This window comes from Coregonus lavaretus, assembly GCF_964263955.1.
Source record: "Coregonus lavaretus genome assembly, contig: HAP1_SCAFFOLD_1938, whole genome shotgun sequence".
Lineage (NCBI taxonomy): Eukaryota > Metazoa > Chordata > Actinopteri > Salmoniformes > Salmonidae > Coregonus > Coregonus lavaretus.
This window is the reverse complement of record NW_028157561.1, coordinates 27501-55000: the sequence shown is the minus strand read 5'-3', so window position 1 is coordinate 55000 and position 27500 is coordinate 27501. Positions and strand designations below refer to the sequence as shown.

Here is a 27500-nt window from a genome sequence, read left to right as displayed (position 1 = left end):
GTGTGTCTACCTGTGCATGTGTGTGTGTGTGTGTGTGTGTGTGTGTGTGTGTGTGTGTGTGTGTGTGTGTGTGTGTGTGTGTGTGTGTGTATGTGTGTGTGTGTGTGTGTGTGTGTGTGTGTGTGTGTGTGTGTGTGTGTGTGTGTGTGTGTGTGTGTGTGTGTGTGTGTGTGTGTGTGTGATCCCACTGACCTGGCCCCCCTGTGTGCGTCTGTACTCCTGGTCGTAGACGTGCCATGCCAGGGCGTGTGCCCTCAGCAGCTGGTGGCCCTCCATCGGGGACACGTCATCTTCATCGTTGGGCTCGTTCAGGGTGATCCACATCTTCACATGGGGACCCAGCTCTCTGTAGCATAGCCTAGCGTAGTCCGCAAACGCCACAACTGTGTCCCTGTCAAACCATATCATTATTAATATAAGTATTAATGTAAGACAATATTAGTTAGGCCTAGATTCAATGAGAACAAGCGCTAACTGGAGATAGCAAACTGACAGAGCCTACGTTTATTATTCCGATAGAAATATACTGTGTACAGGAAAATATATATTAAATATTGCCATAAGAAGGTGTATTGTAGGAAATGTACCTGAAATGCCAAATAGGCTTTGATATCCCTGTGACGTAACCTACGTATTCTATGATAAGTTGGGGTACTACGTGAGCTGTTAATTGTTTAATTTTTTTTGTTAGACCTGGGAAGTTTTCCATCGCAATTGACCGCTATTAGCGAATGCACGGCACGGCCGTTTTGTCTGATTTTGAATCATGCTTTCCTTTCAGGCTCTTTTGATTCATGTTTCATTTCTTAAAAGCATTTGTAAAGGCCTACTTTATTTATTTTGAATGTATTAGAGCTTCATTTGATTTTGGTTTGTGCAAACAACACTTCATGACCAAAAGTATGTGGGCACCTGCTCATCGAACATCTCATTCCAAAATCATGGGCATTAATATGGAGTTGGTCCCGCCTTTGCTGCTATAACAGCCTCCACTCTTCTGGGAAGGCTTTCCACTAGATGTTGGAACATTGCTGTGGGGACTTGCTTCCATTCAGCCACAAGAGCATTAGTGAGGTCGGGTACTGATGTTGGGCGATTAGGCCTGGCTTGCAGTCAGCATTCCAATTCATCCCAAAGGTGTTTGATGGATGCACGGGGCCATTGTCTTGCTGAAAGGAAAGGGCCTTCCCCAAACTGTTGCCACAAAGTTGGAAGCACAGAATCGTCTAGAATTTCACTGTATGCTGTAGCGTTAAGATTTCCCTTCACTGGAACTAAGGGGCCCTAGCCTGAACCATGAAAAACAGGCACTATGCATTAGGGCAGGTAGCGTTCTCCTGGCATCCGCCAAACCCAGATTCGTCCGTTGGACTGCCAGATGGTGAAGCGTGATTCATCACTCCAGAGAACGCGTTTCCACTGCTCCAGAGTCCAATGGCGGCGAGCTTTACACCACTTCAGCCGACACTTGGCATTGCGCATGGTGATCTTAGGCTTGTGTGCGGCTGCTCGGCCATGGAAACCCATTTCATGAAGCTCCTGACAAACACTTCTTGTGCTGACGTTGCTTCCAGAGGCAGTTTGGAACTCGGTAGTGAGTGTTGCAACTTAGGACAGGCGATTTTTACGCGCTATGCGCTTCAGTACTCTGCAGTCCCGTTCTGTGAGCTTGTGTGGCCTACCACTTCGCAGCTAAGCCGTTGTTGCTCCTAGACGTTTCCACTTCACATTAACAGCACTTACAGTTGACCGGGGCAGCTCTAGCAGGGCAGAAATTTTATGAACTGACTTGTTGGAAAGGTGGCATCCTATGACGGTGCCACGTTGAAAGTCACTGAGCTCGTCAGTAAGGCCATTCTACTGCCAATGTCTGTCTATGGAGATTGCATGGCTGTGTGCTCGATTTTATACACCTGTCAGCAACGGGTGTGGCTGAAATAGACGAATCCACTAATTTAAAGGGGTGTCCACATACTTCTGTATATATAGTGTATACCTCTGCTATCAACCACCTGTTGAATCCGATGCAATCATCACTAAACAGTGAGTAGCCTATGGTGAATAGAAATGCATTGATTATAGAATACAGAACTATTTCCTTTGGAATGCGCGTGGTTACCTCTGTCCCCGGTCTGAAGTGGCTATAGAACTAACTTTGGATACGAAGTCACTACACGCATAGCTGATGTTTTGGTGGTGTCGGTCGGAGGTGTAACTGCACTGGAGATGTCCAATCGGTGAGCAGCTGCTCTTGATCATTGTCACGAAGCCACACCCGTCCCAACTCACGTTAGAAGTTCAGAAGGAGAAAGTGTACACTCTTCAAAAAAAGGGTTCCAAATGGTTCTTCGGCTGTCCCCATAGGAGAACCCTTTTTGGTTCCATGAAGAACCCTTTTGGCTCCAGGTAGAACCCTTTTTGGTTCCATGGTAGAACCCTTTCGGCTCCAGGTAGAACCCTTTTTGGTTCCATGTAGAACCCTCTGTGGAAAGGGTTCTACATGGAACCCAAAATGATTCTACCTGGAGCCAAAAGGGTTCTACCTGGAACCTAAAAGGGTTCTTCAAAGGGTTCTCCTATGGGGACAGCCGAAGAACCCTTTTAGGTTCTAGATAGCACCTTTTTTTCTAAGAGTGTAGGGTATATAGAAATAATGATGCTCAAATTGAAAATCATTCAACTAAATAATGAGAATTTCTATCAGCCTAATCGAGGCGTAGATTACATCTCACATTCCAGTGTACGAACTTGTAAACAAGGCAGCATGTGATTTCTCTTAATGCGACTCCGTGCAGCCAATGGCAATGTCCGCTTTAGGTATAATGCCGGGAGCCACTTGAGGATTCGACAGCTCTAATGCAGCTAAAGCGGATGTGATTGAATAGAGCCCAAAGTTTGGAACAGGCTAGTTATCCACGACGGTGACGACTTGTCTGCTACAAAAGAGGCTCCGCCCTGATTCCTCCACTCACACTAGCTTAACATCTCCCAGTCCTCCACCCACAACCAAACGGAGACTTTGGCCCGAGCCCAGCACTCACTCGAGATTTGGTTCTGGTTTGACTAGATTCTAGTAGTACCAACCTCCATGGGGGCTGGCAGGCTGGAGCGCTGACGTGTGTGGTGTGTGTGGTACCAACCTGTTGAGCCAGCCTCCCGCTGCCTCCATGGGGGCTGGCAGGCTGGACCGCTGACGTGTGTGGTGCCACAGGGTGACCATGGACATGATGTTAGCCTGGTGCAGCTGGCTCGTGAAGCAACGGTAGTACCTGGAACATGGTGAACATTACTGGGTTAGTCCAGTCCGTGTTCTCATCACACTCTTAACTGATACACTCAGAACTCCATGCCACGTTTTTACTCACGCACCAGTACCTGGAACGATGGAGACCGGGCAGGCAGTAATTCATCCAGTTTAGTTATGTTTAATAACTCAATCAAATCAGACCTCTTTCAAACCTCTCCTCAGGCCGAGTGGCGCAGCGGCCTAAGGCACTGCATCTCAGTGGTCTAAGGCACTGCATCTCAGTGGTCTAAGGCACTGCATCTCAGCAGTCTAAGGCACTGCATCTCAGCGGTCTAAGGCACTGCATCTCAGCGGTCTAAGGCACTGCATCTCAGTGGTCTAAGGCACTGCATCTCAGCGGTCTAAGGCACTGCATCTCAGTGGTCTAAGGCACTGCATCTCAGCGGTCTAAGGCACTGCATCTCAGCGGTCTAAGGCACTGCATCTCAGCAGTCTAAGGCCCTGCATCTCAGTGGTCTAAGGCACTGCATCTCAGCGGTCTAAGGCACTGCATCTCAGCGGTCTAAGGCACTGCATCTCAGCGGTCTAAGGCACTGCATCTCAGCGGTCTAAGGCACTGCATCTCAGTGGTCTAAGGTACTGCATCTCAGTGGTCTAAGGCAGTGGTCTAAGGCACTGCATCTCAGCGGTCTAAGGCACTGCATCTCAGCGGTCTAAGGCACTGCATCTCAGTGGTCTAAGGCACTGCCTCTCAGCGGTCTAAGGCACTGCATCTCAGTGGTCTAAGGCACTGCATCTCAGCGGTCTAAGGCACTGCATCTCAGCGGTCTAAGGCACTGCATCTCAGCGGTCTAAGGCACTGCATCTCAGCGGTCTAAGGCACTGCATCTCAGCGGTCTAAGGCACTGCATCTCAGTGGTCTAAGGCACTGCCTCTCAGCGGTCTAAGGCACTGCATCTCAGTGGTCTAAGGCACTGCATCTCAGCGGTCTAAGGCACTGCATCTCAGTGGTCTAAGGCACTGCCTCTCAGCGGTCTAAGGCACTGCATCTCAGTGGTCTAAGGCACTGCATCTCAGCGGTCTAAGGCACTGCATCTCAGCGGTCTAAGGCACTGCATCTCAGTGGTCTAAGGCACTGCATCTCAGCTGTCTAAGGCACTGCATCTCAGCGGTCTAAGGCACTGCATCTCAGTGGTCTAAGGCACTGCATCTCAGTGGTCTAAGGTACTGCATCTCAGTGGTCTAAGGCAGTGGTCTAAGGCACTGCATCTCAGCGGTCTAAGGCACTGCATCTCAGCGGTCTAAGGCACTGCATCTCAGTGGTCTAAGGCACTGCCTCTCAGCGGTCTAAGGCACTGCATCTCAGTGGTCTAAGGCACTGCATCTCAGCGGTCTAAGGCACTGCATCTCAGCGGTCTAAGGCACTGCATCTCAGTGGTCTAAGGCACTGCATCTCAGCGGTCTAAGGCACTGCATCTCAGCGGTCTAAGGCACTGCATCTCAGTGGTCTAAGGCACTGCATCTCAGTGCTTGAGGCATCACTACAGACCCCCTGGTTCGATTCCAGGCTGTATCACAACCGGCCGTGATTGGGAGTCCCATAGAGCGGCGCACAATTGGCCCAGCATCGTCTGGGTTTGGCCGGTGTAGGCCGTCATTGTAAATAAGAATTTGTTCTTAACTGACTTGCCTAGTAAAATAAAGGTAAAAAATAAATAAATAAATAAACCTACAGACATTTTACAACATTGTAGCCCTGACCTAGCACACCTGATTCATATAGTTACGGGTTGGATGATTAGTTGACAAGTTTAATTTACATTTACGTCATTTAGCAGACGACTCTTATCCAGAGCGACTTACGAATTGTTGCATTCAACTAATGAATGATTACTTTATACTATTCCAGGTATTCCTTAAAGAGGTGGGGTTTCAAGTGTCTCTTTAATCAGGTATCTTACACTGAACCAAAATACAAACGCAACATGTAAAGTGTTGGTCCCATGTTTCATGAGCTGGAATAAAAGATCCCAGAAGTTTTCCATACGCACCAAAAGCTTATTTCGCTGTATATTTTTTTTGCAAAAAATGTGTTTACATCCCTGTTAGTGAGCATTTCTCCTTTGCCAAGGTAATCCATCCACCTGACAGGTGTGGCATATCAAGAGGCTGATTAAACAGCATGATAATTTCACAGGTGCACCTTGTGCTGGGGACAATAAAAGGCCACTCTAAAATGTGCAGTTTTGTCACACAACACAATGCCACAGATGTCTCAAGTTTTGAGGGAGCGTGCATTTGGCATGCTGACTGCAGGAATGTCCACCAGAGCTGTTGCCAGAGAAAGTAATGTTCTTGTCTCTACCATAAGTCGCTTCCAACATCGTTTTAGGAAATTTGGCGGTACGCCCAACCGGCCTCACAACCCCAGACCACGTGTAACCACACCAGGACAGGACCTCCCCAGACCACGTGTAACCACGCCAGCCCAGGACCTCCCCAGACCACGTGTAACCACGCCAGCCCAGGACCTCCCCAGACCATGTGTAACCACGCCAGCCCAGGACCTCCACATCCGGCTTCTTCACCTGCGGGATCGTCTGAGACCAACCCCCCGGACAGCTGATGAATTTATTTCAATTGACTGATTTCCTTATATGAACTGTAACTCAGTAAAAATAATTGATATTGTTGCGTTTATATATTTTTTGTTCAGTATAGCTCTGGAATAGATCAAGGAGGAGGAGCGGTTAGAAAAAGCCTGACTACAGTACCCCAGTAGGGTGGTGTTGGGCTGGGTCACGTCACCGCTGGGCACCAGGGAGGACCAGTTGAGAGAGAAGTGGAAGTGGTTGACCCCCACACGACGAATCTCCTCCACCTGAGAGGGGAGAGGGGGGGGGGGGGGGGGGGGGGAGGAAGTGGAGATTACTTTCACACCATATCGTTGTCATTTTTTTTATTTTTATGTTTGTGTATAAACGTAGAGAATATTTTCCACCTGCTGGCGGATGCTGGCGTAGTCGGCACAGTGCTGTGCCCTGCGGAGGGGCGGTGCCTGAATCCCCTCTAACCTCCTCAGCTCCCCGTTACCGGAGATGTTCCACACGTACACACTGGGGTCCACAAACTGGGTGGGGGTGGTCTCCACCTGGTCACACACACACACACACACACACACACACACACACACACACAGACGTATAAACACACATAAACACACACGTGCACACAAACACTGTGGTCGGTCAGGTTTATCCTGACCTGTCACCGTGGTAACCTCCAGCCGGCATCAACCCCTGCATCAGTGTGTGAGCAGAAACATAAACTGTGACTCTGCGTGACTCTGTGTGACTCTCACACCAGCGTGCAAGAGGAGACCAATGGGGCAAATAAATAAAGGGTAGTGATTGTGTGTTATTTGTCTTGTGTGTCCACGTGGCTCTTTCTGTTTATTATTAAGAATAGTAGCTGGGTAAACTCTACCGCTGACCAGTGTTGAAAGTAAGGCGGTACGGTGTCCCAGCTAAATAAATAGTAGGTGTACTTCGTACTGGTAAAACATGAGCCTATCACAATAATTAAGGCCGGCAGGTAGCTTAGTGGTTAAGAGCGTTGTGCCAGTAACCGAAAGGTCGCTGGTTCTAATCCCCGAGCCGACTAGGTGAAACATCTGTCGACGTGCCCTTGAGCAAGGCACTTAACCCTAATTGCTCCTGTAAGTCGCTCTGGATAAGAGCGTCTGCTAAATGTAAATTTAAAACAAAATGTAATGAAAACTGTAGGCTATTCAATATTAATTATCATTACCGCATGTCAGAGGGGCATGAAAAATGTGCGCAGGTGGTATAGCCTACACTCCAAAATGCCATGTGGTTCGACGAGAACAAATGCTGCCAAGGCAGAGACTACTTGCCAAGGCAGAGACTACTGGCCAACACTGAGACGACTGGCCAACACTGAGATGACTGGCCAACACTGAGACGCGCACGGTCAGCATTGGACGCATAAATTCTGGCCTAACGACAATGGCCAAACGTCGTTAGACTTGTGTAAAAGATGTCTCTTTCCATTCACAACTCACTGTCTGGAAGACGGAAATATGTTGTGAGTGGATGAACGTGTGAGTGGATGAACGTGTGCAGGTAGCCTGGTAAAGGAGCCCTTTGAAGTGATTGACAATCAGATGAAAACATCATGTCTAAGCCACAATAAAAGGTAATACATTTTAAAAGTTAAATGAATTCATAGGGATTCGATTTGTAATTCTATGATTAGGCTCATAAAAATGTTTGGCGCAAGCGTTACACACAGGAGGTCCCGATCCGGGGAGAAATTACATTTATCTCTTATCCAGAGCGACTTACAAATTGGTGCATTCACCTTATGATAGCCAGTGGGACAACCACTTTACTTTACATATTTTTCTAATGTTTTAATTTTTACTTTTTTGAGTATATTATTTATTTTCATTTGTTTTATAAAAGAAATGACATCTACTTTCACCCATGCTGCTGACTATAGCAGTAGTGGGCTAAGAGATGGGATATAACCACAGGGTCGCAGGTTCAAATCCCCTTTATGACCATGGCTAATGTGTAGAATATCACCAGTGGTAAATATAATAGACTAATATATACCATTTAGCTGATGCTTTTATCCAAAGCAACGTTCAGTCACGCATGCCTACATTCCCAGAGGCCCCAGAGAGGTTTTGAAACATGCTTTACAGTTGCAAGTTTTTCTAAACCAGAAACTCCCATGCAAGTTCAATGTGTGAAGATGCCATGGGCAAGCGTTAAAAAAAACGTGTCCCTTATAACTAGATATTTAACTAGATATTTGATCACACATTAACTACAGTATAAACTTGTACTGCTGGAGGTTTCAGTGAAGTTGATATGTAGCTCAGGGTTACCGGGAACAGTCTGCTGCTGTTTGATGTACTGGTGCCACAGACTGATGCAATCCTCAGTACTGTCTTAATAATACTGCAATCCTCAGTACTGTCTTAATAATACTGCAACTCTCAGTACTGTCTTAATAATACTCCAACCCTCAGTACTGTCTTAATAATACTCCAACCCTCAGTACTGTCTTAATAATACTCCAACCCTCAGTACTGTCTTAATAATACTGCAACCCGCAGTACTGTCTGAATAATACTGTCATTATAATACTCCAACCCTCAGTACTATCATTATAATACTCCAACCCTCAGTAATATCATTATAATACTCCAACCCTCAGTACTATCATTATAATACTTCAACCCTCAGTACTATCATTATAATACTCCAACCCTCAGTACTATCATTATAATACTCCAACCCTCAGTACTATCATTATAATACTCCAACCCTCAGTACTATCATTATAATACTCCAACCCTCAGTACTATCATTGTAATACTCCAACCCTCAGTACTATCATTATAATACTCCAACCCTCAGTACTATCATTATAATACTCCAACCCTCAGTAATATCATTATAATACTCCAACCCTCCGTAATATCATTATAATACTCCAACCCTCAGTACTATCATTATAATACTCCAACCCTCAGTACTATTATTATAATACTCCAACCCTCAGTAATATCATTATAATACTCCAACCCTCAGTACTATCATTATAATACTCCAACCCTCAGTACTATCATTATAATACTCCAACCCTCAGTACTATCATTATAATACTCCAACCCTCAGTACTATTATTATAATACTCCAACCCTCAGTAATATCATTATAATACTCCAACCCTCAGTACTATTATTATAATACTCCAACCCTCAGTACTATCATTATAATACTCCAACCCTCCGTAATATCATTATAATACTCCAACCCTCAGTACTATCATTATAATACTCCAACCCTCAGTACTATTATTATAATACTCCAACCCTCAGTAATATCATTATAATACTCCAACCCTCAGTACTATCATTATAATACTCCAACCCTCAGTACTATCATTATAATACTCCAACCCTCAGTACTATCATTATAATACTCCAACCCTCAGTACTATTATTATAATACTCCAACCCTCAGTAATAGCATTATAATACTCCAACCCTCAGTACTATTATTATAATACTCCAACCCTCAGTACTATCATTATAATACTCCAACCCTCAGTACTATCATTATAATACTCCAACCCTCAGTAATATCATTATAATACTCCAACCCTCAGTACTATCATTATAATACTCCAACCCTCAGTACTATCATTATAATACTCCAACCCTCAGTACTATCATTATAATACTCCAACCCTCAGTACTATCATTATAATACTCCAACCATCAGTACTATCATTATAATACTCCAACCCTCAGTACTATCATTATAATACTCCAACCCTCAGTACTATCATTATAATACTCCAACCCTCAGTACTATCATTATAATACTCCAACCCTCAGTACTATCATTATAATACTCCAACCCTCAGTACTATCATTATAATACTCCAACCCTCAGTACTATCATTATAATACTCCAACCCTCAGTAATATCATTATAATACTCCAACCCTCAGTACTATCATTATAATACTTCAACCCTCAGTACTATCATTATAATACTCCAACCCTCAGTACTATCATTATAATACTCCAACCCTCAGTACTATCATTATAATACTCCAACCCTCAGTACTATCATTATAATACTCCAACCCTCAGTACTGTCATTATAATACTCCAACCCTCAGTACTGTCATTATAATACTCCAACCATCAGTACTATCATTATAATACTCCAACCCTCAGTACTATCATTATAATACTCCAACCCTCAGTACTATCATTATAATACTCCAACCCTCAGTACTGTCATTATAATACTCCAACCCTCAGTACTGTCATTATAATACTCCAACCATCAGTACTATCATTATAATACTCCAACCCTCAGTACTGTCATTATAATTATAATGTACATTCCACCTTGGGACTTTAGACTGGTGCTTGGTCTACCAACAGATTATACCTTTAGAGTTTTCTACCCATGGCCCCCACAACAAACCTACCCTCACACACAAAACACACACACACATCCACTCACGTAATGCACACGCACACAGACCTGTATGGAGTTGGCGGACACCCCCCAGGCGAAGTCACAGGGGAAAACTCCCTGAGCTGGTCCGTTCTCAGGCAGCTGGGGAAAACCATTCTTCTGGATCAACTTCCTGTAACCATCATCACCATCATCATCATCATCATCATCATCATCATCATCATCATCATCATCATCATCATCACCAATCAATGAGTCAATACAAAACTGACTTGTAGAAGTTGGCGGAGGTCTTGGGCCTCCTCTTGAGGTTGTGTGTGTTGAAGTCGACGTAGTATAGTCCTCTGCGTATATCATACTCTCTGTGCCACTCAAACCCATCCAGCAGGGACCAGTGGGTGTAGCCAATCACATTCACCCCGTCATACTTGATTGCTATGGCGACAAGTTCAAGTTTAGAAAAAAACCATTGCATAACAGTATGAAATTAGATGCTATTTATACTGAACCAAAATATAAAACGCAAAATGCAACAATTTCAAAGATTTTACTGAGTTACAGTTCATACAGTGAGGGAAATAAGTATTTGATCCCCTGCTGATTTTGTACGTTTGCCCACTGACAAAGAAATGATCAGTCTATAATTTTAATGGTAGGCTTATTTGAACAGTGAGAGACAGAATAACAACAACTAAATCCAGAAAAATGCATGTCAAAAATGTTATAAATTGATTTGCATTTTAATGAGGGAAATAAGTAATTGACCCCCTCTCAATCAGAAAGATTTCTGGCTCCCAGGTGTCTTTTATACAGGTAACGAGCTGAGATTAGGAGCACACTCTTAAAGGGAGTGCTCCTAATCTCAGTTTGTTACCTGTATAAAAGACACCTGTCCACAGAAGCAATCAATCAATCAGATTCCAAACTCTCCACCAAGGCCAAGACCAAAGAGCTCTCCAAGGATGTCAGGGACAAGATTGTAGACCTACACAAGGCTGGAATGGGCTACAAGACCATCACCAAGCAGCTTGGTGAGAAGGTGACAACAGTTGGTGCGATTATTCGCAAATGGAAGAAACACAAAATAACTGTCAATCTCCCTCGGCCTCGGGCTCCATGCAAGATCTTACCTCGTGGAGTTGCAATGATCATGAGAACGGTGAGGAATCAGCCCAGAACTACACGGGAGGATCTTGTAAATGATCTCAAGGCAGCTGGGACCATAGTCACCAAGAAAACAATTGGTAACACACTACGCCGTGAAGGACTGAAATCCTGCAGCGCCCGCAAGGTCCCCCTGCTCAAGAAAGCACATATACATGCCCGTCTGAAGTTTGCCAATGAATATCTGAATGATGTTTGACGGTGGTCAGATGAGACCAAAATCGAGGTCTTTGGCAACTCAACTCGCTGTGTTTGGAGGAGGAGGAATGCTGCCTATGACCCCAAGAACACCATCCCCACCGTCAAACATGGAGGTGGAAACATTATGCTTTGGGGGTGTTTTTCTGCTAAGGGGACAGGACAACTTCACCGCATCAAAGGAATGATGGACGGGGCCATGTACCGTCAAATCTTGGGTGAGAACCTCCTTCCCTCAGCCAGGGGATGGGTATTCCAGCATGACAATGACCCAGAACACACGGCCAAGGCAACAAAGGAGTGGGTCAAGAAGATGCACATTAAGGTCCTGGAGTGGCCTAGCCAGTCTCCAGACCTTAATCCCATAGAAAATCTGTGGAGGGAGCCAAAGGTTTGAGTTGCCAAACGTCAGCCTCGAAACCTTAATGACTTGGAGAAGATCTGCTAAGAGGAGTGGGACAAATCCCTCCTGAGATGTGTGCAAACCTGGTGGCCAACTACAAGAAACGTCTGACCTCTGTGATTGCCAACAAGGGTTTTGCCACCAAGTACTAAGTCATGTTTTGCAGAGGGGTCAAATACTTATTTCCCTCATTAAAATGCAAATCAATTTATAACATTTTTGACATGCGTTTTTCTGTTTTTTTTGTTGTTGTTTTTCTGTCTCTCACTGTTCAAATAAACCTACCATTAAAATTATAGACTGATCATTTCTTTGTCAGTGGGCAAACGTACAAAATCAGCAGGGGATCAAATACTTTTTTCCCTCACTGTATAAGGAAATCAGTCAATTGAAATAAATTCATTAGGCCCTAATCTATGGATTTCACATGACTGGGAATACAGATACCAGTGCATTCAAAAAGTATTCAGACCCGTTTACTTTTTTGACATTTTGTTATGTTACAGCCTTATTCTAAAATTGGTTGAAAAAATGTTTTCCCTCATGTAACAAATTACAAAAATCTCTGAAACTGGAGACACTTATCTCCCTCACTAACTTTAAGCATCAGTTGTCAGAGCACCTTACCGATCACTGCACCTGTACACAGCCCATCTGAAATTAGCCCGCCCAACTACCTCAACCCTATATTGTTATTTATTTTGCTCATTTGTACCCCAGTATCTCTATTTGCACATCATCTCTTGCACATCTATCATTCCAGTGTTAATACTAATTGTAATTATTTTGCACTATAGCCTATTTTATTGCCTTACCTCCATAACTTGCTAAATTTGCACACACTGTATATATATGTATTTCTGCTGTATTTTTATTTTTTTTGACTTTGTTTTGTTTTACCCCATATGTAACTCTGTGTTGTTTTTATCGCACTGCTTTGCTTTATCTTGGCCAGGTCGCAGTTGTAAATGAGAACTTGTTCTCAACTGGTTTACCTGGTTAAATAAAGGTGAAATAAATAAATAAATAAATGTAAGTCGCTCTGGATAAGAGCGTCTGCTAAATGACTAAAATGTAAAAATGTAAATCAATCTACACACAATACCCCATAATGACAAAGCGAGAAGAGGTAGTTAGAAATGTTTGCAAATGTATTAAAAATAAAAAACAGAAATACCTTATTTACATAAGTATTCAGACCCTTTGCTATGAGACTCAACATTGAGCTCAGGTGCATCCTGTTTCCATTGATCATCCTTGAGATGTTTCTACAACTTGATTTGAGTCCACCTGTGGTAAATTCAATTGATTCAACATGATTAGGAAAGGCACACACCTGTCTATATAAGGTCCCACAGTTGACAGTACATAGCAAAGCAAAAACCAAGCCATGAGGTTGAAGGAATTGTCCGTAAAGCTCCGAGACAGGATTGTGTCGAGGCACAGATATGAGGAAGGGTACCAAAAAATTTCTGCAGCATTGAAGGTCCCCAAGAACACAGTGGCCTCCATCATTCTTAAATGGAAGAAGTTTGGAACCACCAAGACTCTTCCTAGAGCTGGCCGCCCTCAGGGAGGTGACCAAGAACCCAATGGTCACTCTGAAAGAGCTCCAGAGTTCCTCTGTGGAGATAAGAGAGATAAGAGAGCTTTCCAGAAGGACAACCATCTCTGCAGCACTCCACCAATCAGGCCTTTATGGTAGAGTGGCCAGACAGAAGCCACTCCTCAGTAAAAGGCACATGACAGCCCGCTTGGAGTTTGCCAAAATGCACTTAAAGGACTCTCAGACCATGAGAAACAAGATTCTCTGGTCTGATGAAATCAAGATTGAACTCTTTGGCCTGAATGACAAGCGTCACGTCTGGAGGAAACCTGGCACCATCCCTACGATGAAGCATGGTGGTGGCAGCATCATGCTGTGGGGATGTTTTTCAGCGGCAGGGACTGGGAGACTAGTCAGGATCGAGGGAAAGATGAATGGAGCAAAGTACAGAGAGATCCTTGTTGAACACCTGCCCCAGAGCACTCAGGACCTCAGACTGGGGCGAAGGTTCACCTTCCAACAGGACAACAACCCTAAGCACACAGCCAAGACAACGCAGGAGTGGCTCTGAATGTCCTTGAGTGGCCCAGCCAGAGCCCAGACTTGAACCCGATCGAACATCTCTGGAGAGAACTGAAAATAACTGTGCAGCAATGCTCCCCATCCAACCTGACAGAACTTCAGAGGATCTGCTGAGATGAATGGGAGAAACTCCCCAAATACAGGTGTGCCAAGAATGTAGCGTCATACCCAAGAAGACTCAAGGCTGTAATCTGAATATTTATGTAAGTTTTTTTATTGTAATACATTTGCAAAAATTTCTAAAAACCTGTTTTTGCTTTGTCATTATGGGGTATTGGGTGTAAATTGATGAGGGGGGAAAACTATTTAATCAATTTTAGAAATAAGGCTGTAACGTAACAAAATGTGGAAAAAGTCAAGGGGTCTGAAGACTTTCCAAATGCACTGTATGCATCTGTCGGTCACAGATACCTTTAGAAAAAAAAGTAGGGGCGTGGATCAGAAAACCAGTCAGTATCTGGTGTTACCACCATTTGCCTCATGCAGCGCGACACATCTCCTTCGCATAGAGTTGATCAGGCTGTTGATTGTGGCCTGTGGAATGTCCCACTCCTCTTCAATGACTGTGCGAAGTTACTGGATATTAGAGGGTGGAAGTTGCTGTATACATGCTCAATGGGTGACATGTCTGGTGAGTATGCAGGCCATGGAAGAAGTTGGACATTTTCTATGTTCAATCAAATTGCCATCGATAAAATGCAATTGTGTCTTTTGTCCGTACCATAACCCCACCTCCACCAAGGGGCACTCTGTTCACAATGTTGACATCAGCAAACCGCTCACCCACACGACGCCATACAATTGGCCTGCAGTTGTGAGGCCGGTTGGACGTACTGCCAAATTCTCTAAAATGACGTCGGAGGAGGCTTATGGTAGAGAAATGAACATTCAGTTCTCTGGCAACAGCTCTGGGGGACATTCATGCAGTCAGCATGCCAATTGCACGCTCCCTCAAAACTTGAGACATCTGCGGCATTGTGTTGTGTGACATAACTGCACATTTTAGAGTGGCCTTTTATTGTCCCCAGCACAAGGTGCACCTGTGTAATGATCATGCTGTTTAATCAGCTTCTTGATATGCCACACCTGTCAGGTGGATGGATTATCTTGGCAAAGGAGGAACGCTCCCTGACAGGGGATGTAAACAAATTTGTGCACAACATTTGAGAGGAATAAACATTATGTGCATATGGAACATGTCTTGGATGTTGTATTCCATCTCATGAAACATGGGACCAACACTTTACATGTTGCGTTTCTATTTTTTAGTTCAGTGTAGATGATGAGGACCACTTCCTTATTTTACTTCCTGCTTTTGGACCACAAACCAATGAAATAAACACATAAAAAAACAGACCAGTGGTTCTCCAACCTCTCCTCAGGAAGTCCTTCCTTGTATGTGATCTAGTCCATTTACCCACAAAGCATCTCAGAAAAGGTCCAAGGTCCCTGTTCAAACCTTTTTTAAGACAAAAAAAAAAAAAAAACTCTGAGCTCAGAGTAGGTTTTAGGATGACGTTAAATAAAAACTCTGATAAAAGTTTATCTCAGTTGGTAATCACGATACTTTGAGGTAGCGCAAAGGAAAGATGGAGATGATGCTCAATTACATTGTTGCAAAAATAATGAGGAATAAACCAATCACGATGAGGCATCGGCCAGCTGCTCTATAGCACTCAGACAATCACGGTGAATTTGACTGTACATCAAATGTTGCAGTGGTAAAACCTTTGATACAGTAACTGTCATTTTCGCCTGACTCAATCACTTCGCCTACTTTTAATGATTGTCTAATATGTTTGAAGCATAAACCTTATTCAACCTTAACGTGATAGGCATTGCACTAAATCATCCAGTATGTTGCTGGTTGAAAGAGGAATGTTGATGGTGTTACTTTTATGTCGACACACTCGGCACTCCCGTTTAACAACTCCACACCGCTTTGTCACAGTAGGCATCGTGTCACTTCTAGACAACGTTGCTTAACAACGTTAGAAAAGTCTATCATTTTCATCAAACACAATTAAAGTGAACATAAAACCCTGGATGCCTTCAATTGCCCAACTTACAGTGGGGGAAAAAAGTATTTAGTCAGCCACCAATTGTGCAAGTTCTCCCACTTAAAAAGATGAGAGAGGCCTGTAATTTTCATCATAGGTACACGTAAACTATGACAGACAAAACGAGAAAAAATTATCCCGAAAATCACATTGTAGGATTTTTAATGAATTTATTTGCAAATTATGGTGGAAAATAAGTATTTGGTCAATAACAAAAGTTTCTCAATACTTTGTTATATACCCTTTGTTGGCAATGACACAGGTCAAACGTTTTCTGTAAGTCTTCACAAGGTTTTCACACACTGTTGCTGGTATTTTGGCCCATTCCTCCATGCAGATCTCCTCTAGAGCAGTGATGTTTTGGGGCTGTCACTGGGCAACACGGACTTTCAACTCCCTCCAAAGATTTTCTATGGGGTTGAGATCTGGAGACTGGCTAGGCCACTCCAGGACCTTGAAATGCTTCTTACGAAGCCACTCCTTCGTTGCCCGGGCGGTGTGTTTGGGATCATTGTCATGCTGAAAGACCCAGCCACGTTTCATCTTCAATGCCCTTGCTGATGGAAGGAAGTTTTCACTCAAAATCTCACGATACATGGCCCCATTCATTCTTTCCTTTACACGGATCAGTCGTCCTGGTCCCTTTGCAGAAAAACAGCCCCAAAGCATGATGTTTCCACCCCCATGCTTCACAGTAGGTATGGTGTTCTTTGGATGCAACTCAGCTTTCTTTGTCCTCCAAACACGACGAGTTGAGTTTTTACCAAAAAGTTCTATTTTGGTTTCATCTGACCATATGACATTCTCCCAATCCTCTTCTGGATCATCCAAATGCACTCTAGCAAACTTCAGACGGGCCTGGACATGTACTGGCTTAAGCAGGGGGACACGTCTGGCACTGCAGGATTTGAGTCCCTGGCGGCGTAGTGTGTTACTGATGGTAGGCTTTGTTACTTTGGTCCCAGCTCTCTGCAGGTCATTCACTAGGTCCCCCCGTGTGGTTCTGGGATTTTTGCTCACCGTTCTTGTGATCATTTTGACCCCACAGGGTGAGATCTTGCGTGGAGCCCCAAATCGAGGGAGATTATCAGTGGTCTTGTATGTCTTCCATTTCCTAATAATTGCTCCCACAGTTGATTTCTTCAAACCAAGCTGCTTACCTATTGCAGATTCAGTCTTCCCAGCCTGGTGCAGGTCTACAATTTTGTTTCTGGTGTCCTTTGACAGCTCTTTGGTCTTGGCCATAGTGGAGTTTGGAGTGTGACTGTTTGAGGTTGTGGACAGGTGTCTTTTATACTGATAACAAGTTCAAACAGGTGCCATTAATATAGTTAACGAGTGGAGGACAGAGGAGCCTCTTAAAGAAGAAGTTACAGGTCTGTGAGAGCCAGAAATCTTGCTTGTTTGTAGGTGACCAAATACTTATTTTCCACCATAATTTGCTAATAAATTCATTAAAAATCCTACAATGTGATTTTCTGGAGAAAAAAATTCTCAATTTGTCTGTCATAGTTGACGTGTACATATGATGAAAATTACAGGCCTCTCTCATCTTTTTAAGTGGGAGAACTTGCACAATTGGTGGCTGACTAAATACTTTTTTCCCCCACTGTATAGTCATGTCCAATTTAGACATTTTATTTTTTACTAATGTTATATTGCGCTCCAAAGGGATAACTTGAAATAACATGATACAGGTTAATGAAATAATAAAAATAAAAATATGTGATTATTTAGTAGTCTAGCGGTTATAAGTATTTAGGCATATCATGTGAATTAGGCCTCGTGTGAAATCATTGTCAAAAGCGCAAGCGATACTATTACATATTTGTCTAGATTATTTATGGGTTGATCATATAGAAATATCAAAGCATTCTTTCAACAACTCCAAAGCAATTGCCTGTCTATGGTGCAGGAACCACCGACTCACTGCATTTTTTCTATTATCAAGACACCTGCTGGTAACTCTTAACTGGTTAGGACAGCTTTTATTTTTACCATCAGAGTAGGAGTAAAACGTCTCTATGCTCAGCACTTATGACCATCAGGTTCTACTCTGAGACGCTTTGTGGATACGGCCCCAGAGCTAGCGCGACTGATTCTTGTCAGGTATTCATCAAGCACTTACTTGGACTAGGTGAATCAGGTGAGTTAGCTCAGGGCTTAATTCTGAAACGTCTGGGGGGTCACCGAGGAGATATATGAGAACCACTGATCTAGACAATCTAGAAAGGGGGTTATTTGTTGGTTAAAAGTTTGGGTTCAGAGACAGGGGGTGGAGGAGGAGGAGGAGGAGGATGAGGAGGAGGATGAAAGTGATGGGTGGATATAGAGCAGCAGAGAAGGAGAGCGAGGGGCCCCTGGTCAGCAGAGAAGGAGAGCGAGGGGGCCCTGGTCAGCAGAGAAGGAGAGCGAGGGGGGCCCTGGTCAGCAGAGTAGGAGAGCGAGGGGGCCCTGGTCAGCAGAGAAGGAGAGCGAGGGGGGCCCTGGTCAGCAGAGAAGGAGAGCGAGGGGGCCCTGGTCAGCAGAGAAGGAGAGCGAGGGGGCCCTGTTCAGCAGAGACGGAGAGCGAGGGGGCCCTGGTCAGCAGAGAAGGAGAGCGAGGGGGCCCTGGTCAGCAGAGCAGGAGAGCGAGGGGGCCCTGGTCAGCAGAGAAGGAGAGCGAGGGGGGCCCTGGTCAGCAGAGAAGGAGAGCGAGGGGGCCCTGGTCAGCAGAGACGGAGAGCGAGGGGGCCCTGGTCAGCAGAGAAGGAGAGCGAGGGGGCCCTGGTCAGCAGAGAAGGAGAGCGAGGGGGCCCTGGTCAGCAGAGCAGGAGAGCGAGGGGGCCCTGGTCAGCAGAGAAGGAGAGCGAGGGGGGCCCTGGTCAGCAGAGAAGGAGAGCGAGGGGGCTATAGCTAATAGGGTACTATTTCAGGTCAGGTGTGTTATTTAATGCTACTCACATTTCAGGGTCTCCATAATAAACCTTTTCAGGTAGAACATGTTCTTAGAGTCCTCTGTCTTGATCTCTCCCTGGACAAACCTGGTGTTATGTAGTAATTACAGGTATTAGTACAGTTCATAACATAACAGACTACAGTTCATAACATAAACTACAGTTCATAACATAAACTACAGTTCATAACATAGACTACAGTTCATAACAGACTACAGATCATAACATAGACTAAAGTTTAGAACATAAACTACAGTTCATAACATAAATTACAGTTCATAACATAGACTACAGTTCATAACATAAACTACAGTTCATAACATAGACTACAGTTCAGAACATAGACTACAGTCATAACACACTACAGTTCATAGCATAGACTACAGTTCAGAACATAACATAGACTACAGTTCATAACAGACTATAGATCATAACATAGACTAAAGTTTAGAACATAGACTACAGTTCATAACATGTTTTGCAAATGTATTACAAATAAAAAACAGAAATACCTTATTTTCATTAGTATTCAGACCCTTTGCTATGAGACTCGAAATTGAGCTCAGGTGCATCCTGTTTCCATTGACCATCTTTGAGATGTTTCTACAACTTAATTGGAGTCCACCTGTGGTAAATTATTTGTAAAGGCACACACCTGTCTATATACAGTCGTGGTCAAAAGTTTTGAGAATGACACAAATACACATTTTCACAAAGTCTGCTGCGTCAGTTTTGATGATGGCAATTTGCATGTACTCCAGAATGTCATGAAGAGTGATCAGATGAATTGCAATTAATTGCAAAGTCCCTCTTTGCCATGAAAATGAACTTAATCTAAAAAAACATTTCCACTGCATTTCAGCCCTCCACAAAAGGACCAGCTGCCATCATGTCAGTGATTCTCTCGTTAACACAGGTGAGAGTGTTGACGAGGACAAGGCTGGAGATCACTCTGTCATGCTGATTGAGTTAGAATAACAGACTGGAAGCTTTCAAAGGAGGGTGGTGCTTGAAATCATTGTTCTTCCTCTATTAACCATGGTTACCTGCAAGGAAACACGTGCCGTCATCATTGCTTTGCACAAAAAGGGCTTCACAGGCAAGGATATTGCTGCTAGTAAGATTTCACCTAAATCAACCATTTATCGGATCGCCAGTACCGACTCCTAAAGTTGATTCGGGATCGGGATTGGGGCACCACCAGTGCAGAGCCTGCTCAGGAATGGCAGCAGGCAGGTGTGAGTGTATCTGCTCGCACAGTGAGGCAAATACTTTTGGAGGATGGCCTGGTGTCAAGAAGGGCAGCAAAGAAGCCACTACTTTCCAGGAAAAACATCAGGGACAGACTGATATTCTGCAAAAGGTACAGGGATTGGACTGCTGAGGACTGGGGTAAAGTCATTTTTTCTGATGAATCCCCTTTCCGATTGTTTGGGGCATCCGGAAAACATCTTGTCCGGAGAAGACAAGGTGGGCGTTACCATCAGTCCTGTGTCATGCCAACAGTAAAGCATCCTGAGACAATTCATGTGTGGGGTTGCTTCTCAGCCAAGGGAGTGGGCTCACTCACAATTTTGCCTAAGAACACAGCCATGAATAAAGAATGGTACCAAAACATCCTCCGAGAGCAACTTCTCCCAACCATCCAAGAACAGTTTGGTGACGACCAATGCCTTTTCCAGCATGATGGAGCACCTTGCCATAAGGCAAAAGTGATAACTAAGTTGCTCGGGGAACAAAACATCAACATTTTGGGTCCATGGCCAGGAAACTCCCCAGACCTTAATCCCATTGAGAACTTGTGGTCGATCCTCAAGAGGCGGGTGGACAAACAAAAACCCACAAATTCTGACAAACTCCAAGCATTGATTATGCAAGAATAGGCTGCCATCAGTCAGGATGAGGCCCAGAAGTTAATTGACAGCATGCCAGGGCGGATTGCATAGGTCTTGAAAAAGAAGGGTTAATACTGCAAATATTTACTCTTTGCATAAACTTAATGTAATTGTCAATAAAAGCCTTTGACACTTATGGAATGCTTGTAATTATACTTCAGTATATCATAGTAACATCTGACAAAAATATCTCATAGCACTGAAGCAGCGAACTTTGTGAAGACCAATACTTGTGTCATTCTCAAAACTTTTTGACTACGACTGTAAGGTCCCACGGTTGACAGTGCATGTCAGAGCAAAAACCAAGCCATGAGGTCGAAGGAACCTCCTCCAGAGCGCTCAGGACCTCAGACTGGGGGGCGAAGGTTCACCGTTCAACAGGACAACGACCCTAAGCACAGGAGTGGCTTCGGGACCAGTCTCTGAATGTCCTTGAGTGGCCCAGCCAGAACCCATTGTCCTGTTGGAAGGTGAACCTTGGCCCCAGTCTGAGGTCCTGAGCGCTCTTGAGCAGGTTTTCATCAAGGATCCCTCTGTACTTTGCTCTGTTAATCTTTCCCTTGATCCTGACTAGTCTCCCAGTCCCTGCCGCTGAAAAACATCCCCACAGCATGATGCTCCCACCACCATGCTTCACCGTGGGGATGGTGCCAGGTTTCTTCCAGACGTGACGCTTGGCATTCAGGCCATAGAGTTCAATCTTGGTTTCATCAGACCAGAGAATCTTGTTTCTCATGGTCTGAAAGTCTTTAGGTGCCTTTTGGCAAACTCCAAGTTGTCATGTGGCTTTTACTGAGGAGTGGCTTCCGTCTGGCCACTCCACCATAAAGGCCTGATTTGGTGGAGTGCTGCAGAGATGGTTGTCCTTCTGGAAGGTTCTCCCATTTCCACAGAGAAACTCTGGAGCTCTGTCAGAGTGACCGTCAGGTTCTTGGTCACCTCCCTGACCAAAGTCCTTCTCCCCCGATTGCTCAGTTTGGCCGGGCAGCCAGCTCTAGGAAGAGTCTTGGTGGTTCCAAACTTCTTCCATTTAAGAATGATGGAGGCCATTGTGTTCTTGGGGACCTTCAATGCTGCAGACATTTTTGGTACACTTTCCCAGATCTGTGCCTCGACACAATCCTGTCTCAGAGCTCTACGGACAATTCCTTCAACCTCATGGCTTGGTTTTTGCTCTGACATGCACTGTCAACTGTGGGACAACATAGAGACAGATGTGTGCCTTTCCAAATCATGTCCAATCAATTGAATTTACCACAGGTGGACTCCAATCAAGTTGTAGAAACATCTCAAGGATGATCAATGGAAACAGGATGCACCTGAGCTCAATTTCAAGTCTCACAGCAAAGGGTCTGAATACTTACGTACATAAGGTATTTCAGTATTTTATTTTAATACATTTGCAAAAAATGTCTAAAAACCTGGTATCACTTTGTTATTATGTGGTATTGTGTGAAGATTAATGAGGATTTGTATTTATTTAATCCATTTTAGAATAAGGCTGTAACGTAACAAAATGTGTAAAAGGTCAAGGGGTCTGAATACTTTCTGAATGCTTTCTGAATGCACTGTAATCAACAGAAGCACATTAGACACATAAAGGCTTCATAATTCATAAAGGTCATGTTAACTGACTGATATTACCTCATAGAACAAAACATATACGATATCTTAAACCTGTATTAACCTCAGATGTTATTTTAGTTTATCCCAAAACCCCATTAATTTCCCCATAAGAATGGCTGAACGTGTAAGTCGCTCTGGATAAGATGATGTAAATGTAAATGTAAATCCAAGATGGCATAGCAGTGCGGTCGTGTTTTCTGTAGTGTCCTCATGTAAATAGCCTGTTTTTAGTTTTTTTGTATTTTTCGTATATATTTCTCAATCTCACTTTCCATCCTTTAACTAAATATCCTTTCCTGCAACCCGCCTCACCCAATATGGAACGGATTCTGTTGTTTCTTCATACATTTTTATCCAGAACCTCTGGACTGAAACTAGCCAGCTAGCCAGCCAACTAGCTACTTGCTATTAGCCACCGTTAGCGGTCTTCACCATTGTCCGTGGCCGTGGCCTGCACTACCTATCGAGCCAGAGCATATCGGATTTTCTGCCGGAATCACTGAATCACTGGACCTTAACACCGGATCATCGCAACTAGCTAGCTGCAACCGAATGGCTGTTGTCGTGTTGGCTAATCACCACTGTCCTGAAGCTAACCCCAGTTAGCCTTCAGCTAGCCTCGAGCCAGGCCCATCTCCCGGCTATCTACCTCTCTGTCAACCGGACGGGACCTCCTGGTGTTGACACGGAGCCCCGCTGATCCATCACGACTGGTCTGCCGACGTAATCATCTGATGTGGTTTCAACAGGCTTCCCGTTGCGACGACCACGAAGATCCATCTGCTAGCCCCGGCCCGCTAGCACACACAATCAACAGCCGTGCCTCCTGCTCGCCTGTAGCGTAGCAGCCACTGAACTGCTTCCGGACTTACTTATTGCTGTTCACTGGACCTTATGATCACTCAGCTACACAGCTGATGCCTGCTGGACTGTTCCTTTATACGGTACCCCATCCTGTTTATCTGTTTAGCCTCAGCTCAAACTTTCGTCGCCATTACCAGCTGTTGTCTTAGCTCTCTCGAATAGCACCTGTGATTGCTTTATGCCTCTCTCCCATGTCAATATGCCTTGCCTATTGCTGTTTCGGTTAGTTCTAACTGTACTTTTTCAATGTAGAGCCCCCAGTCCTGCTCAACCTGTCTCAGATAGATCATTTGTCCCACCCCCCACACATGCGGAGACCGACTCAATCGGTGCCTCCAGTGATGCTATCTCTTTCATCTTTACCCAATGCTTAGGTTTACCTCCACTGTACTCATATCCTTCCATATCCTTGTCTGTACATAATGCCCTGAATCCATTCTACAACGCCCGGAAATCTGACCCTTTTGTTCTCTGTACCCAACGCACTAGAAGACTTGTTCTTAAAGCCTTTAGCCGAATCCTTATTCTACTCCTCCTCTGTTCCTCTGGTGATGTAGAGGTTAACCCAGGCCCTGTAGCCCCCAGTATCACTCCTGCTCCCCAGGCGCTATCATTTGTTGACTTCTGTAACCGCAAAAGCCTTGTTTTTTTGCATGTTAACATCAGAAGCCTCCTCCCTAAGTTTGAGTCATTCACTGCGTTAGCACACTCCGCCAACCCTGATGTTCTAGCAGTGTCTGAATCCTGGCTTAGGAAGGTGTCGTGTATGAAGATTATGACTAGTCTTGAGGGACAAAGAAGAACTGTTTATCTTAGTTTGAATGTAGCAGTGGGAGGGTGACGCTCCAGGGGAGACCGGTGATTGGACGAAAAAGGGAGCAACCCATTTATTGCCATTGTTTATAAGTATGGGTTAGACAAAGGAAAAGTCAGAAGCATTCAGATTAATTTGGGACAGGGCTTCTCCAGACACCGCGGGTCTGTAACTTATGCTGTAACCTCGTGATTTTAATAAAAGCCTTTAAACACGGTGCAGCCTAAGCGGACTCCTTGATTGACAGCAATACCCCCAGCAGCAGCCGAGACACGACAAAGGCCACCAAAGATTCTGAAATGTCCATTCCCAACTACAACATTTCCCGTCTAGATAGAACTGCCAAAGGGGGCGGAGTTGCAATCTACTGTAGAGATAGCCTGCAGAGCTCTATCATACTATCCAGGTTTGTGCCCAAACAGTTTGAGCTTCTACTTCTAAAAATCCACCTTTACAGAAATAAGTCTCTCACTGTTGCCGCTTGCTACAGACCCCCCTCAGCCCCCAGCTGTGCCCTGAACACCATATGTGAATGGATTGCCCCCCATCTATCCTCAGAGTTCATATTGCTTGATGACCTAAACTGGGATATGCTTAACACCCCGGCTGTCCTACAATCTAAACTAGATGCCCTCAATCTCACACAAATTATCAACGAACCTACCAGGTACAACCCTAAATCCGTTAACATGGGCACCCTCATAGATATCATCCTGACTAATTTACCCTCTAAATACACCTCCGCTGTCTTCAACCAGGATCTCAGCAATCACTGCCTCATTGCCTGCGTCCGTAATGGGTCCACGGTCAAACGACCACCCCTCATCACTGTCAAAAGCTCCCTAAAACACTTCAGCGAGCAGGCCTTTCTAATTGACCTGGCCCGGGGTATCCTGGATGGATATTTACCTCATTCCGTCAGTAGAGGATGCCTGGTTGTTCTATAAAAGTGCTTTCCTCTCCATCTTAAATAAGTATGCCCCATTCAAAAAATTCAGAACTAAGAACAGATATAGCCCCTGGTTCACCCCAGACTTGACTGCCCTTGACCAGCACAAAAACATCCTGTGGCGTACTGCATTAGCATCGAACAGCCCCCGCGATATGCAACTTTTCAGGGAAGTCAGGAACCAATATACACAATCAGTTAGGAAAGCAAAGGCTAACTTTTTCAAACAGAAATTTGCATCCTGTAGCACTAACTACAAAAAGTTTTGGGACACTGTAAAGTCCATGGAGAATAAGAGCACCTCCTCCCAGCTGCCCACTGCACTGAGGCTAGGAAACACTGTCACTACCGATAAATCTACAATAATCGTCAATAATGTCAACAAGCATTTTGCTACGGCTGGCCATGCTTTCCACCTGGCTACCCCTACCCCGGCCACCAGCTCTGCACCCTCCGCTGCAACTTTCCCAATATTCTAGGCAAATCCCCGCCTTATCTTAGCTCATTGGTCACCATAGCAACACCCACCCGTAATATGCGTTCCAGCAGGTTTATCTCACTGGTCATCCCCAAAGCCAACACTTCCTTTGGTCGCCATTCCTTCCAGTTCTCTGCTGCAAATGACTGGAATGAACTGCAAAAATCTCTGAAGCTGGAGACACTTATTTCCCTCACTATCTTTAAGCATCAGTTGTCAGAGCAGCTTACCGATCACTGCACCTGTACACAGCCCATCTGTAATTAGCCCACCCAACTACCTCATCCCCATATTGTTATTTACATTGTTATTTATTTTGCTCATTTGCACCCCAGTATCTCTATTTGCACATCATCTTCTGCACATCTATCACTCCAGCGTTAATACTAAATTATAATTGTAATTATTTTGCACTATGGCCTATTTATTGCCTTACCTCCATAACTTACTAGATTTGCACACACTGTATATATATTTTCTATTGTGTTATTGACTGCACGTTTTGTTTATTCCATATGTAACTCTGTGTTGTTGTTTTTATCGCACTGCTTTGCTTTATCTTGGCCAGGTCGCAGTTGTAAATGAGAACTTGTTCTTCAACTGGCTATACCTGGTTAAATAAAGTTGAAATAAATAAATAAATAAAAATAAAAAATAACTAATTTCCGTTTTATAGGATTACAAGCTGGCGAGCTCTGTATCCTCTGTCTTGACCTCTCCCTGGACAACCCTGTGTTGTTATGTAGTAGTAACAGTTATTAGTTCATAACATATCACAACATGACATATCACAACATGACATATCACAACATGACATATCACAACATGACATATCACAACATGACATATCACAACATAACATATCACAACATGACATATCACAACATGACATATCACAACAAGACATATCACAACATAACATATCACAACATCACAACCCTCAGCTGCATCTCATCCATATCACAGCCTGCGTTGTGGTATATTTCCATAACACGACACAACCCAACACATCAACAGTAATGTTAACCTACCAGCCACTCTCCACTATGTAGATAGGAGGGTCGTCGTACTCTGCTCTGATCCAATATAGCAGCATCCTCAGGTCCAGAACTTCAATCTGGCCAAATTTGAGACTGTCGTCAATCAGCTGGTAGCTCAGAGAAGGACCGTGGGACAGAGCAAAGAAGTCTGCAGTCCCACTCACCTCCTCCATCTCTGCCTGGATAGAGGAGAGGAGAGGAGAGGAGAGGAGAGGAGAGGAGAGGAGAGGAGAGGAGAGGAGAGGAGAGGAGAGGAGAGGAGAGGAGAGGAGAGGAGAGGAGAGGAGAGGAGAGGAGAGGAGAGGAGAGGAGAGGAGAGGAGAGGAGAGGAGAGGAGAGGAGAGGAGAGGAGAGGAGAGGAGAATAACTTTATTCTGTTGCAAAATAGAATAAGAATATAATATAACTTTTGAAAGGAAATAGGGTATATGGATCCTGATCAAAAGTAATGGACTTTAAAGGAAATAGGGTCTATGGATCCTGATCAAAAGTAGTGGACTAAAGGATATATGGTGCCATTTGGGATGGAGAATAATTCAGGGCCTATTCTATTCTACGTGCCTGTGTGAAGTTCGGCAGGCGTTGGGACAGGTTGTGCTTCATGCTGGGGGGGTAGTCTCCATCAGTGAAGAGGGGTCTGGCGAACCAGCCCAACACAAAG

The 27500-nt window shown here is 44.4% G+C and overlaps 1 protein-coding gene across 1 annotated transcript in view; it reads right to left on the bottom strand.

Moving 5' to 3' along the window:
• kl (klotho) overlaps positions 1-27500 on the bottom strand; it is a 42087-nt gene that overhangs the window by 12908 nt on the left and 1679 nt on the right. The window contains exons 2-10 of the mRNA XM_084199303.1: positions 27397-27500; positions 26831-27014; positions 19181-19260; positions 10557-10719; positions 10351-10456; positions 6249-6398; positions 6022-6128; positions 3141-3269; positions 193-391 (exon numbers count right to left, since the gene is read on the bottom strand). The exon at positions 27397-27500 is cut by the window's right edge and continues 143 nt beyond it. Coding sequence (XP_084055429.1) covers positions 193-391; positions 3141-3269; positions 6022-6128; positions 6249-6398; positions 10351-10456; positions 10557-10719; positions 19181-19260; positions 26831-27014; positions 27397-27500 — 1222 coding nt within the window. The remainder of the gene's footprint in view (positions 1-192; positions 392-3140; positions 3270-6021; positions 6129-6248; positions 6399-10350; positions 10457-10556; positions 10720-19180; positions 19261-26830; positions 27015-27396) is intronic.